The sequence below is a fragment of the Ovis canadensis genome, chromosome 15 (genome assembly GCF_042477335.2).
Source record: "Ovis canadensis isolate MfBH-ARS-UI-01 breed Bighorn chromosome 15, ARS-UI_OviCan_v2, whole genome shotgun sequence".
Taxonomy (NCBI): Eukaryota; Metazoa; Chordata; class Mammalia; order Artiodactyla; family Bovidae; genus Ovis; species Ovis canadensis.
In genome coordinates, this window is record NC_091259.1 from 60,177,628 (window position 1) to 60,191,669 (window position 14,042).

At 36.0% G+C, this 14,042-nt stretch overlaps 1 protein-coding gene across 7 annotated transcripts in view; it reads right to left on the reverse strand.

Moving 5' to 3' along the window:
• The window catches only part of RAB6A (RAB6A, member RAS oncogene family), an 83,195-nt gene that overhangs the window by 18,548 nt on the left and 50,605 nt on the right, over nucleotides 1-14,042 (reverse strand). For 4 of the 7 annotated variants that reach the window (XM_069553047.1, XM_069553041.1, XM_069553044.1 and 1 more), the window contains 3 exons: nucleotides 9,119-9,172; nucleotides 7,458-7,563; nucleotides 5,575-5,686 (listed from right to left, as the gene is read on the reverse strand). In XM_069553047.1, the coding sequence (XP_069409148.1) occupies nucleotides 5,575-5,686; nucleotides 7,458-7,563; nucleotides 9,119-9,172 (272 nt within the window). Of the gene's footprint in view, nucleotides 1-5,574; nucleotides 5,687-7,457; nucleotides 7,564-7,629; nucleotides 7,736-9,118; nucleotides 9,173-14,042 lie in introns of all 7 variants that reach the window. The other 3 variants (XM_069553048.1, XM_069553045.1, XM_069553042.1) reach the window with 1 other exon arrangement.

The window sequence follows — 14,042 nt, forward strand, 5'->3', positions numbered from 1 at the left end:
CCAGCAATCATATAGGTGCTTAATGAATAAGCAACTATTCTAATTAAATGGATCTAAGATGACACCACCCTTATGGCAGAAAGTGAAGAGGAACTAAAAAGCCTCTTGATGAAAGTGAAAGAGGAGAGTGAAAAGTTGGCTTAAAGCTCAACATTCAGAAAACAAAGATCATGGCATCTGGTCCCATCACTTCATGGGAAATAGATGGGGAAACAGTGGAAACAGTGTCAGACTTCATCTTGGGGGGCTCCAAAATCACCGCAGATGGTGATTGCAGCCATGATATTAAAAGACACTTACTCCTTGGGAAAGTTATGACCAACCTAGATAGCATATTGAAAAGCAGAGATATTACTTTGCCAACAAATGTCCATCTAGTCAAGGCTATGGTTTTTCCAGTGGTCATGTATGGATGTGAGAGTTGGACTGTGAAGAAAGCTGAGCGTCAAAGAATTGATGCTTTTGAACTGTGGTGTTAGAGAAGACTCTTGAGAGTCCCTTGGACTGCAAGGAGATCCAACCAGTCCATTCTAAAGGAGATCAGTCCTGGGTGTTCACTGGAAGGACTGATGCTGAAGCTGAAACTCCAATACTTTGGCCACCTCATGTGAAGAGTTGACTCATTGGAAAAGACTCTGATGCTGGGAGGGATTGGGGGCAGGAGGAGAAGGGGACGACAGAGGATGAGATGGCTGGATGACATCACCGACTCAATGGACATTAGTCTGAGTGAACTCCAGGAGTTGGTGATGGACAGGGAGGCCTGGCGTGCTGCAATTTATGGGGTGGCAAAGAATAGGACACGACTAAGCGACTGAATTGAACTTAAACTATCAGCTGATAAATCTTGCTTCTTACAAAACAGAAAACCGAAGCAATGTAAGAGAATTTCTACAAGCTCACACCACATCTATCCTATAATCTACTTGTGTGTGTGCCTCATATTCTACCTCTAGACCCACGACTGTGGAAGAATTGTCCTTATTCCTCAAACTTATACCAATGTACTAGATTCCACTCTCTTCTTGTCTACAAGAAGATATTATTCTACAATTTCTCCACCTTCTAGAGCAGAATCATTCTTTATATATAATACTTCAACTGCTAATGCTTTATCCTATCTGCTTGTTAAATCCACTCATTCTCTACGTATTAATCTATAAATTTTTAAATATATTTTTTTAACCATTTGAAAGTAAGCTGACAGACAATCAGCAGCAGAACTTTAAACACTTCAGTTCAGTTCAGTTCAGTCGCTTAGTCATGTCCAACTCTTTGCGACCCCATTCAGCAGTATGGATTTCTGAAAAACGATTTCAGATGCCCTAAAACTTACTCGTTGGACCTTTTCTCTATCTACAATCACTGCCTTGGAGATCCTATGCAGTCTCATGGCTTTAAATATCATCTATATGCTGATGACTCAACTTATATATCTAGCTTGGATTGCTGCTCTGAACTGCATGCTCATAGCCAACTGCCTACCTGACCTCTAATTATTAGGATAGCTAATAGCCTTTCTACACTTAAAATGACCAAAAGCTGAAGTCATGATATTCCCTCCCAAACTGTTTCTTTATGCAGTCTCTTCTGTCTCAGTTAATGACGATTTTTCAGGCCAAAAATCTAGGGGTCATTCTTGATGACTCCTTCCCCAACATCATATATTCCATCCATCAGTATATATTCTATCTATCACATCAGTATATCCTGTCAGTTCTATCTTCAAAATATCTAAATTTGACCACTGATCACCACACAAGTTACCACTATCCTGGTCCAAGTCATCATTATTTCTTGCTTGGAATAAAGTCTAGTTTATCCTCCTCTCTTCTCCCCTTATGCATTTTCAACAGAGCAAACAGCGACCTATGAGAAGCTACTCCTCTGCTTAAACCCTCCAATCTAATCCAGAAAGTTTTTACTTTGTGCCTCATGATCTGGCCTTCATTATCTTTCATTTTATTTTAATTTCATTTCATTTCCATATTGCTCTTTCCATCATTCTCTTTATCAGTTATATAGGCTTCCTTGCTGTCTCTCAAATAAGTGTATTCCCAACTCAGTAATTTTGTATTTTCTGGGTCATCTGCCTGGGACCTTTTCTTCCTCAACATACTTGTATAGTTAACTCCCTCACTTCCTTAGCTTCTTTACTCAAAAGTCACCAGTCATCTTCTCAGGGAGGTTTTCCACTGCTATCCCACCTAATACTACAAACTTGTCCTTAACATTTCACATTCCTTTTCCCTGCTTTATTTTCAACCTTAGCATATATCACTATAAAACATGCTATTTTTTCTTTATTTACTTATTGCCTGGTTTATTCACTGGAATAAAATCTCCTTGAAGATTTCAGTTCACTGAAATATATATAGCATCCTCTGAAATATACATGATACTCAACAAACATCTTCTGAATCAATGATTATTAGTCCATAGACCCTACATGTGAAGGATTCCAGGTAGAAATTCTACCTAGTTGTAGAACTATAAGTCACCTCAATAAAATGGTTGAAAGTTAGCTATACCAAGGTTCACAACAGTGGTTTGGATTTGTCAGAAGTCCCAGAACCTGGGACTTCCTAGGGTGCACGAGTGGTAAAGAACCTGCCTGCTAATGCAGGAGACACAAGAGACACAGGTTTGATCCCTGGGTCAGGAAGATCCCCTGCAGGAAGCCATGGCAACCCACTCCAGTATTCTTGCCTGGAGAATCCCCATGGACAGAGGAGCCTGGCAGGTTACAGTCCATTGGGTCCCACAGAGTCAGACATGACTGAAACGACTTAGCATGCACATACCTAGAAAGATTAATTAAAACATAGATTCAAGGGACCTACTCTGGATTAACTGAATCTGAAAGAAGGCTCAAAAACATCAAAAAATCTAAAGTTGATCACAATCCTCTATAGCCAGAATCTTAAAAGAGGGTCTAATATACTGTGTTTAACAAGTGATTCTCAGGTTTGAAACATCTGCAAAGCACTGGGCTACAGAGGACAAAAAGAATACTGAGCATCTAGGTGCTAAGACACTGTAACAGATATATTCCAGTCTTTCCTCCAAGTTTTCATGAAAAAACTTAACTGTCAAAGAAAGTGGAAAAGGTCATTTAACTTTAAATTGCTGTTATTAAAACTTTTTTTTTCTGTTTACAACAGTAATTTTTAAAAGACCAATACAATAAACTCCGATATAATCCCACTCTCTTCCCAAAAAATACTAGTTAAGTTTCATTTATTCTTACACAGATTTGTTCTAGGCCAAAGAACCATCTTATTTATTTACTTGTTTTAAAGACAAAGGATTCAGGTATATGCATTGATCAAGGGTTTTTCTTAAGCTTCTGTGTAAGCCAGCAATAAATTCCTCACTTTTTTTTTTTACTGACTGGAAGAATTTCATTTATATTATTAAAATACTACTACTACTACCAGTCATTTAGACTGATTTTAATTCTTTAATATTACAAATAATGGTGCAATAATAACTCCTCTATGTTCATCTTTTCACATTTCTGTGGGTATATCTATGGAATAAGTTATTGGAGGTAGATTTCAGTCAAAAAGTATCTTAAATACTGATGTTAAACTGTTTCTGCTGAAAATTGTATTAGTTACATTTTCAGTGTATGAATCTATTCAGATGCTTGATGATACAGTACATTATCAATCTTTTGAATAATGGCCAACCTAATAGGTGAATACAATTTTTATATTTATGTATTCAAACTTATCAATCTTTCCCTTTAAGGCATTAGGATTCCATGTTATGCTTATGAAAGGCCACCTACTACCAAAGATTTTCTTTTAATGCTGTAAAAATTTTTTTTAACTTTTTTCCTCATTTAAAAATTATTTTATTGGGAATTTCAGGTTAACAGATACACACTGTATGTAAAACAGATAAATACCAAGGACCTACTGTATGGCACAGGGAACTATATTCAGTATCTTATAATAAACTATAATGGAAAAGAATCTAAAAAAGGATAAATACATATATATGTATTAATATAACTGAATCATTTCTGAATCATTTTGCTATATACTTGAAACACTATAAATCAACTATACTTCAATTAAAAAACAAGGCAACTGTTACATTAATAAAATAAAGTAGATAAAGTAATAAATAATAATAAAAAGATGAAAAAACAAAATTATTTTAATGGAATGAACAAGACTCCGATTATTTTTTTTTTTATTAAATTTTTTTTAAGACTAATTCTTTTAAATGTGAAAGCTAACAGGCAATAGTCTGGCAAAAATTACTGAGAAAGAAGTTCTAAAGCAATGGACAAATATTATCTTAAAGAAAAGTTACTATAAACAATTTAGATAACTTTCTATATCTGTATACTCAACTATTATGCAGTAAAAAGAACAGATGCTTGTATGCATCCTTTTAGATAATTCCAGCTATAAAGAGAAACAAATATATATATAATCTTTCTTTTAATAGTGAAGGTATCCTGGGACTCTCCACATAAGAATATATACATATAAGATCTTCAAATTCTCATAGTGAAGATAAATAATGAAAATTTATATAATAGCATCAAAGTCTGAAAAATGATTTTCAAAAAGAAAAGATGAAGTCATATGCTGCCTTTATTTTTAAATAAAGAAGACTTTCTTGCCAATTCCAAATGAGGTACTGTGAGCAGAAATAGGCTTTACATTTCATAAATCTTTGAACATACTGTATTTCTTTATAACTTTTAAATTAACAGCAAAAGTTCATTACTGGAATTTCAATATCCAACTAATGAATAAACAAATAATAAATAGTAAAAACTTCAAATATTAAATTGTCAAGATTACTTAAAGCAGAAAGAATGTCTAGTAGATCACTGAGGAATGCTAAAGGCAGATATTCAAGCCATGGGTTCTACAGTGAATGTTAATACATTTTACATCCTGTGACTTGAATATATCTTTGCTCATTTGACTAAGGTATCACAATCAAGCTATTCAGTTCAACCTCACAGTTTGGCTCAACCATACAATTGAAAAAAGAAAAGAAAAAACTGCACTACTGAATTATAATGAATATTTATAAGGCTAGCAAAAGAGTGTGCATTTAATCATTATGAATACTTTAAAGGCAGGATTTGTTTTTAAAAATATTTTGTTCTCTAACAGAATACTGCTTTTATTTATTAATATGAGACCTAAAAAATACAAAATAGCTATGAGCTTCATGTGTAAACAATCTTGCACAAGTTATTTATACATGGGCTTACACACACAAAAAAATTATTTTCCTTTAAGGACTGAATTCAATGTTTTTGTTTTTTTGCCACACTGCGGGGTTTGTGGGATCTTAGTTTCCCAATGAGAGATTGAACCCATGTCCCCTGGCAGTGAAAGCAAAGAATCCTAACCACTGGACTACCAGGGAGTTTCCAGGACTGAGTTTATCTATTTCAGGTTCTTATATTAAAGAAAAGGAGTGGGGGCATAAGATTAAGGATTAAACAAGTCTCCTTTTAAAACTAACAAAAATAATAGGCTGCTTAACAAAGAAATCAAACATTCCATATATATATAGGAAATCATTCCATACCTCTTATCAGCAAGATCTGTTTTATTTCCTACTAGCATGATGATAACATCACTTCCTCTTTCTGTTCTGACATCATCAATCCATTTTGTAGTTTGCTGGAAGGAGTTAACATCTGGTACATAGGAAGGTGGACAGAGATTAGTGTTACTGCAAGTAACTTCCCAAGTGAAGGACCAAAAAAGGAAAAAAAAAAAGCACTGGAAGTTGGAAGGGGGTTGGCACATTAGAACCCACCTTTAATGTGCCTGCAACATGACTCCATTTTATCTGAATACAAATATCAGTGATCTAAACAAATCATAAGAATAAAATCCACAAGGTACCTTTTATAATAGTTTAAAATTTTTGTACGTGACCAGATGAATATAATATACTATATGTAACTGAAAAAAAATTTAAATGATGAAAGGATAACTATGGCAGATAATATGGTGTCATGTTGCCACAATGCTCTTTTGATTACTTACACATACCAAACGTGACAAAGAAAGCATCTCCAAAAGTACATCAGCCAGTAAGTCCCAACACATCCACAAAATTTGTAAAGCCTTTCAATAGCTTTCAACACCACTCTGTTTGCATTGCTTATTCAGTTTGTGATCACTTTAACTTGGAGTTTATTAGTTCAATGTACCAGAATCACTAATAACAAAACCCATCTTTTCCAGCCCTGGATTCTGAGTACTTCAATAATTCTTACAGCAGCTAGAGAAAATAATTTGCTAATATTTTAACCACATGTGCACAAATTTCAAAGAATACACCTGGTTTTACTTGATTTGGTTAAAGTAAGCACAAACATTTTAAAGCTGCAAAACTTATGACAGCACAATAATGAACATACATTTTTAAAACAGGTAGCAACCCAAAGAAAAGCTTCAAGAAAAGAAGGACTGCATTTGGCACCTAACCAAAATAAAAAGTTTCTGAATGCAAACCTCTAATTTATAATTCTGCCATTGTAATGATTCTTAAGTAAATATGATTTCTGTTTGAGCAAATTTGTAAAAATGTATGCTAATATTATAGTTTATGTTTTTAAAGAAGTCCAAGATGTGGTACTATCCTGGTTTTCCTAAATTATGGAGCACTATATGGAATGATACTTAATATTGCCTAATATATCATAAACCAATTTACAAAGACAATTTTAATCAGATAATATGTCCCTGTCAGTCATCAAGGCTCTATTCAAAATTTACAGTCACTTAAAATGCCAAAGGCATTATTATTCAGTCTTGAGGGAAAAGAAAAAGGAAGACCATCACTTGTTTTAGTCTCCCATTTATATGTTTTTCTTGGAGAGAAATGAAAAGTGTCACTTGTTAGCAACAAAGCAAATGAACTAGTCAGAGAATCCAGATTTCACTCAAATGAAAATGATTAACAGAAATTAAGTTTTCTCTGCTCTTCCTCTATAGAGAGGATGGCTAGAAGGTGAAAGCAGAGAAAAGCTGGTTATCAGAAGCTTTTAACAGCCTCAGTAGAAGCCTTGAAGGATTTGGAAAACTTGGCAAGAGACATAAATGCAGATTATTTTAGAGAAATCTGAAATCAAATTAAATAAAAAAGGAGACACTCTTCCAATCATAATTATGGTGTAACTTAGGGATTACAGGATACTAAGAAAGCCTTGGAGAGGGTTCATAATTAGACCCAAACGAAAATTTCTGGGGCAAAAAACCCTGGCATAGTAGAAATAAGATATATTGGTACAAACAATGAAGCAAATACTCTGACCTAGATGGTGTGTGATAAGGTTTGGTATGATAAAACTCAATTTTACATGCCGGTATAGAAAACAAGCACAAAACAAGAACATGCATGCAACTAAGCTAAAGGTCGAAAGAAGATTAGAAATGCGTAATTCCCCCCCCACTCACTTGTGATATCATAAACAACAACTGCCACAGTGGAGTCACGAATGTAGCTAGGAATCAAGCTCCTGAACCGCTCTTGACCTGCTGTGTCCCACAATTGCAATCGTACCTAACAATAAAATCAGTCAAACAAGCAAGAAAAATAAGAAAGGTCAACCCGTTGCAAAATACCTACTTGTGATATCGTAAACTACTACAGCTGCAGCAGAATCACGGATGTAACTGGGAATGAGGCTACGGAAACGTTCCTGACCCGCAGTATCCCACAGCTGCAGCCTGATCTGTGGGATGGGAAAAAATAAATAAAAAAAAAAAAACAAAAAACCAAACTCATACTAAAAAGAAAAAAGAAATAATATTTTTAAAGGGAGGAGGGTGGCAAGGAGGTAAAAAGGAAACTCATGCAAAAGGTTGCAGGGATATGAGGAATGAAAACAACATAAAATTCCTTCCCTTTTTCAAAAGGGAGTAACATTTAAAATTTGCTTGCTCTGAAGGTACATAACTCAAACAACAAAAAAAAAAGAACAGCAATAGGAAAGATTTCACAGGACAAGAAGTACAGCTTCCTTTTTATCCCCCCTCTCTACAACCTCTCTTTGAATCCTATACCTTCCAGACAGCACAAGCAGACTGCTCATGTTCAAACAGTGAAAATAAAAGAGAAAAACAAAGGTAAATGTCAATGATCAGCCCCTCTGAAATGAAAATAAAATGTCTCTTTTCTCTATTGGATACAGAACACTTTGAAACTGGATCTCTGACGACTGTGCTTGTTCTCCCACACATTTATTTCTAGAACATTATATATAATCTACCAAAAAGGAGAAATATCTTTTTACAACCCTACTTAAACGTGTCTTTACTTTCTTCTTCACATCTACATTCCAGGAAGAAAAGCCTGAAAACAAGCATTAAGTTCTTTTATCATCATAAAGCAGTTTCTGTTTTCAAATTTTAAGAAATGGAATGCTATATATTAAAACATAAAGGAGAACATCCAAAAGAAAAAGACTTATAAACTTAAAGAAATGTCATTAGAGATAATGCTTTTTGGGTACAGGTCCCAAAATAATGCATTTAAGAGTTACTGTTTAGGTGACAAGAATCTCTTCAAGGGACAGCAGGCTAGAATACAGAATTTATATCGCACTTAAAGGGAGTATTCCAAAAGATGGAAGACAAAAATCAAACAGGGAGATACACATTACTTTTGTCTATTCACAGTCACTTTGGTATATACCATATTCTGACAAAGCCTGGAAGTTCACAAATTGTGTGATATTCAAATGAAATGTTTGAATGGTTCAGAGTGGTACACAAAAGGTCTTTAGCAGCTCTAATTTCTTCATGAAAATATTCTTATCTCAATGCTATTTGTTATAATATTCCAAGTCAAGACAATATATTTTGTTTAACAAGCCTAGGGCTATCAGAGTATTATAAATAATGGCTTTCTCTCCCCTTTGGAGTCTACTTGAGGATAAAGAATTAAAAGTGCTAAGTACTATTCATTCTATAATAACAGTTTTTCTCAAGGCCTGTACACCAACTTTGGCAACTTTGCTAAGTACTCTTATGGCAACAATCACTGATTATAGTTTCAAGCATAATATTCTGTCCTGCAGTGTTGCAGAAAATTGAACACTGAAAACATTACTCACTGTTCGATCCTCCAAGTACATTGTTTTTGATAAAAAGTCAATACCAATTGTTGCCTATAAAACAAAACAAAACAAAGAAGTTAAAAATAGTTGGGCTTCCCTTGTAGCTTAGTCGGTAAAGAATCTGCCTGCAGTGCAGGAGATCCGGGTTCGATCCCTGGGTTGAGAAGATCCCCTGGAGAAGGAAATGGCAACCCACTCTACTATCCTTGCCTGGAAAATCTCATGGACAGAGGAACCTGGTGGATTGCAGTCCATGGGGTTGCAAAGAGTCGGGCACGACTGAGCGACTAACACACAATGACAGTCAGCAGTTTAGAGTTCAAGTGAGCATTCTGATTGCAGAAAAAAAAGTGAATAAATATATAAACTATCATAGTCAAATAATAAATGAACAAAATTTTCAGGGATAATGGCTTTTACCTATTGAGCACTTGCTGTACATTAGAGATTCTTTTAGGCCCTTTACATGATCATCTCTAATCCTAATACATCCCTACAAAGTAGCTACCAGCTTCATTATTTTTCTCATTATTGTTTATACAAAACAATATTAGAGTTTGGAGAAGTTATATAACTTGTCTAAGAACACACAACTTCTGCTGTGGAGTTGAGAGTAAAATTGTATCTCTTTCTAATACATAATTCTATATTCACTTTATATATATATACTTTAAAAAAATCTATATTTATATGCATATTTTATAATTTCATGTATCATATATACTTCATATGATATACTTCATGTGATATACTTCACATTTTATATACACTATATTTGTGGTAAAATACACAACTGCTCTTTTAAGAAGTCTTTCAAAAAATGGTTAAGAGGGTTAAAGAGTAGTTTTCGGTTCACAGCAAAACTGAGACAAAGGTTCAGAGATTCCCTTTTGTCCCTGCCCTCACATATGCAGAGCATCCCTGTTATCAACATCCCCCAGCAGAGTGGTACTACATTTGTTACAAATGATGAACTTAACACTGACAGTGATGTAATTCTTTAAAGACAAGCTTTGTTTTCAAACTGTGGTAAAACAAATACAGGCTTCCCTGGTGGCTCAGCAGTAAAGAATCTGCCTACCAATGCAGGAGATGAGGGTTTGATTCCCGGGTCAGCAAGGTTCCCTGGAGAAGGAAAACCCACTCCAGTATTCTTGACTGGGAAATCCCATAGACAAGGGGGATCTCGTGACCTACAGTCCATGGGGTTGCAAAGACTTGGATACTATTTAGCAACTAAGCAATAACAAAAATATACACACCATAAAATATGACATTTGAACTATTTTAAGTATATAATCAAAGGCATTAATTACATTCACAACTGTATAACTGAAATAGTTACAAAAGCTTTTCACCACCTCAAACAGAAATTTTGTACCCATTAAGCAATACCAAATTACAGTGTACGGATATACCATTTGTTTATCCATTCATCCACTGATAGACATTTTGACTATTAATAGTTCCTGTTTTCAACTCTCTTTGGTATAAAACTAGGAGTAAAACTGCTGGGCCATATGGTAATTCTATTTAACTTTGTGAGGAAAGTTTCTACAGCAGTGGCACTATTTTATTTTAATTAATTAATCAGTTAATTTTTCTTTATGGTCATGCTGCATGGCATGTGGGATCTTAGTTCCTGGACTAGGGTTTGAACCTGCATCTCCTGCAATGAAAGTGCAGAGTCTTAGCCACTAGATCATCAAGAAAGTTCCCGGCTGCACTATTTTAAATTCCCACTAGTGATATATAGAACAACAGACTGGTTCCAAATTGGAAAAGGAGTATGTCAAGGTTGTATACTGTCACCCTGCTTACTTAACCTATATGCAGAGTACATCATGAGAAATGCTGGGCTGGAGGAAGCACAAGCTGGAATCAACATTGCTGGGAGAAATATCAATAACCTCAGATACGCAGATGACACCACCCTTATAGCAGAAAGTGAAGAAGAATTAAAGAGCCTCTTGATGAAAGTGAAAGAAGAGAGTGAAAAAGTTGGCTTAAAGCTCAACATTCAGAAAATGAAGATCATGGCATCCAGTACCATCACTTCATGGCAAATAGATGGGAAACAGTGGAAATGGTGGCTGACTTTATTTCTGGGGGGCTCCAAAATCACTGCAGATGGTGACTGCAGCCATGAAATTAAAAGACGCTTACTCCTTGGAAGGAAAGTTATGACCAACCTAGACAGCATATTCAAAAGCAGAGACATTACTTTGCCAACAAAGGTCTGTCTAGTCAAGGCTATGGTTTTTCCAGTAGTCAAGTTATGGATGTGAGAGTTCGTCTATAAAGAAAGCTGAGTGCAGAAGAATTGATGCTTTTGAATTGTGGTGTTGGAAAAAACTCTTGAGAGTCCCCTGGACTGCAAGGAGATCCAACCAGTCTATCCTAAAGGAGATCAGTCCTGGGTGTTCATTGGAAGGACTGACGTTGAAGCCGAAACTCCAATATTTTGGCCACCTGATGCAAAGAGCTGACTCACTGGAAAAGATCCTGATGTTGGGAAAGATTTAAGGCAGGAGAAAAAGGGGATGACAGAGGATGAGATGGTTAGATGGCATCACCGTCTCAATGGACATGAGTTTGGGTAAACTCCAGGAGTTGGTGATGGACAGGGAGGCCTGGCATGCTGCGGTTCATGGGGTTGCAAAGAGTTGGACATGACTGAGCAACTGAACTCAACTGGGTTAGATTCTGGGTCCAGGAAGATTTATGTTGCAGAACAGCTAAACCTGTGCACCGCAACTACTGAGCCTGCGTGCCATAGAGCCTGCACTCCACAAGAGAAGCCACTGTGTTGAGAAGCCTGTGCACAACTCCTCAATAAAGAGCAGCCCCCTCTCTCCACAACTAGAGAAAGCCTGAGTGAAGCAACAAAGACCCAGTGCAGGAAAAAAAGGTTGTCATTTCGTTATTGGTTTGTACAAGTTCCTATATATTCTGGATATTAAATTCTTATAACTTTCAAATATTTCCCCCTATTCTGTAGGTTGGGCCTGGTGTCTCTGCTGAAAATCAACTTGTGCGTGTGCTTATATACATATATGTGGATTCTCTACCCTATTCCATGAGGCTTTCCAGGTGATGCTAGTAGTGAAGACTCCGCCTACCAATGCAGGAGACATAAGAGACACAGGTTTGATCCCTGGGTCAGGAACACCCCCTGGAGAAAGAAATGGCAAGCCACTCCAGTATGCTTGCCAGGAGAATCCCATGGACAGAGGAGCCTGGTAGGCTACAGTCCATGGGGTCTCAAAGAATTGGACAGGACTGATCCTACTCCATTGTGTCTATATGCCATTACCACATTGTTTTAACTACTGTAGCTTTGTAGGAAATTCCCAAATTGGGAAGTGTGAGTCCTCCAACTTTTTCATATTTTCCAGTAATGTCTTAGCTATTGCAAATTATGATTAATCTCTTCATATCTATAAAAAAAGGCATAGGGATTTTGAAAAGGATTGCAATGAATTTGCAGCTTGCTTTGAGTAGTTAGTACTGACATCTTTTTTCCCAGAGAGATTCACTTTATTTTATATTTATTTATTTTTTGGCTGTGCTGGGTCTTCACTGCTGCACAGTCTTTTCTCTAGTTGCAGAGAGTGGGGGCTACTCTCTGTTGTGGTGCATGGGCTTCTCATTTTGTGGTAGCTTCTCTTGTTGAGGAGCTCACGCTCTAAGTCATTCGGGTTTCAGTAGTTGTGGTGCGTGGGCTCAGCAGTTGTGGTTCCTGGGCTCTAGAGCACAGGCTCAATGGCTGTGGCTCACAGGCTTAGTTGCTCCATGGCATGACGGATCTTCCCAGACCAGGAATCGAACCCATGTCTCCTATATTGGCAGGTGGATTCTTAAACACTGAACTACCAGGGAAGCCAAGTATTGACATCTTAACAACATTAAGTTTTCTGATTCATTTACCTGGGATGTCTCTCCATTTAATTAGGTCTTCTTTTATTTTTTTGAGTAGTTTTGTAGGTTTCAATTTCACACAGACTTATATTTTAAAACAAACAACAAAAGCAGCAGCTTCCTCCTTTATTCCAAACTATGTGACTAACATACAACCTAGTACTAATTCTACCTTATGACATTCAATTTGAGAATTATATCCCACTCTTTCATATGGTGGAATGGGCTTATAAACTTGAATTACTATGCAAGAGAATCTAATTGATAAACCCCAGGTATGTATAGGCGTGGCATGGCTGCATTTAAGAAATCTGACTAGTAGAACCTCATTTACTCAGACAGTGTGGCAGAGGTAGTTAACTACCTACACAAATATCCATCTACTCCTTCTTCCTTACTAACACAATCAAACATTTATTTAAATCCATACTTTTCCCATTTGAAAAACTACATTTTCCAGCCTTCTTTGAACTTTAAATAAATGGGGTTAACTCAGTTAGGAGGTAGATTCTTGTTTTTTCTCCCTTTCATCCTTCTTCCTTCCTGAACTGTGGATACCAAGGCTGGAATTCAGGAATCATTCAGTAACCATGAGGCAAAATTCAATATGGAAACCATAGATTAGATTAGGTTAGACAGAAAATAGAAGTTTTGGTCCTGGATGACCATGGAGTTGCCGCACTAGCCCTGAAACACACTACCTTTACACTTCTTTTACATGAAAAAAACAATTGTCATGTCACTTATCAATGTTATTTTATATTTGTTATAAACAGCTGAAAATAATTTTTAATGGCTATAAATAGAAACAAGTATTTTCACATCTCACAGTCAAGATATAAATGTTTTTACAATTAGTATAAAGTCAGACTTTACATTAGTCCTCCCCTTCCATTGTACTATCCAAGTTTTGGGGCATCATTTATACCACTGAACTCATAAAGATCAAAACTAATTTGAAAAATAGCCTGCTGCTGCTCTTTTTAAGTTAATTTTATTT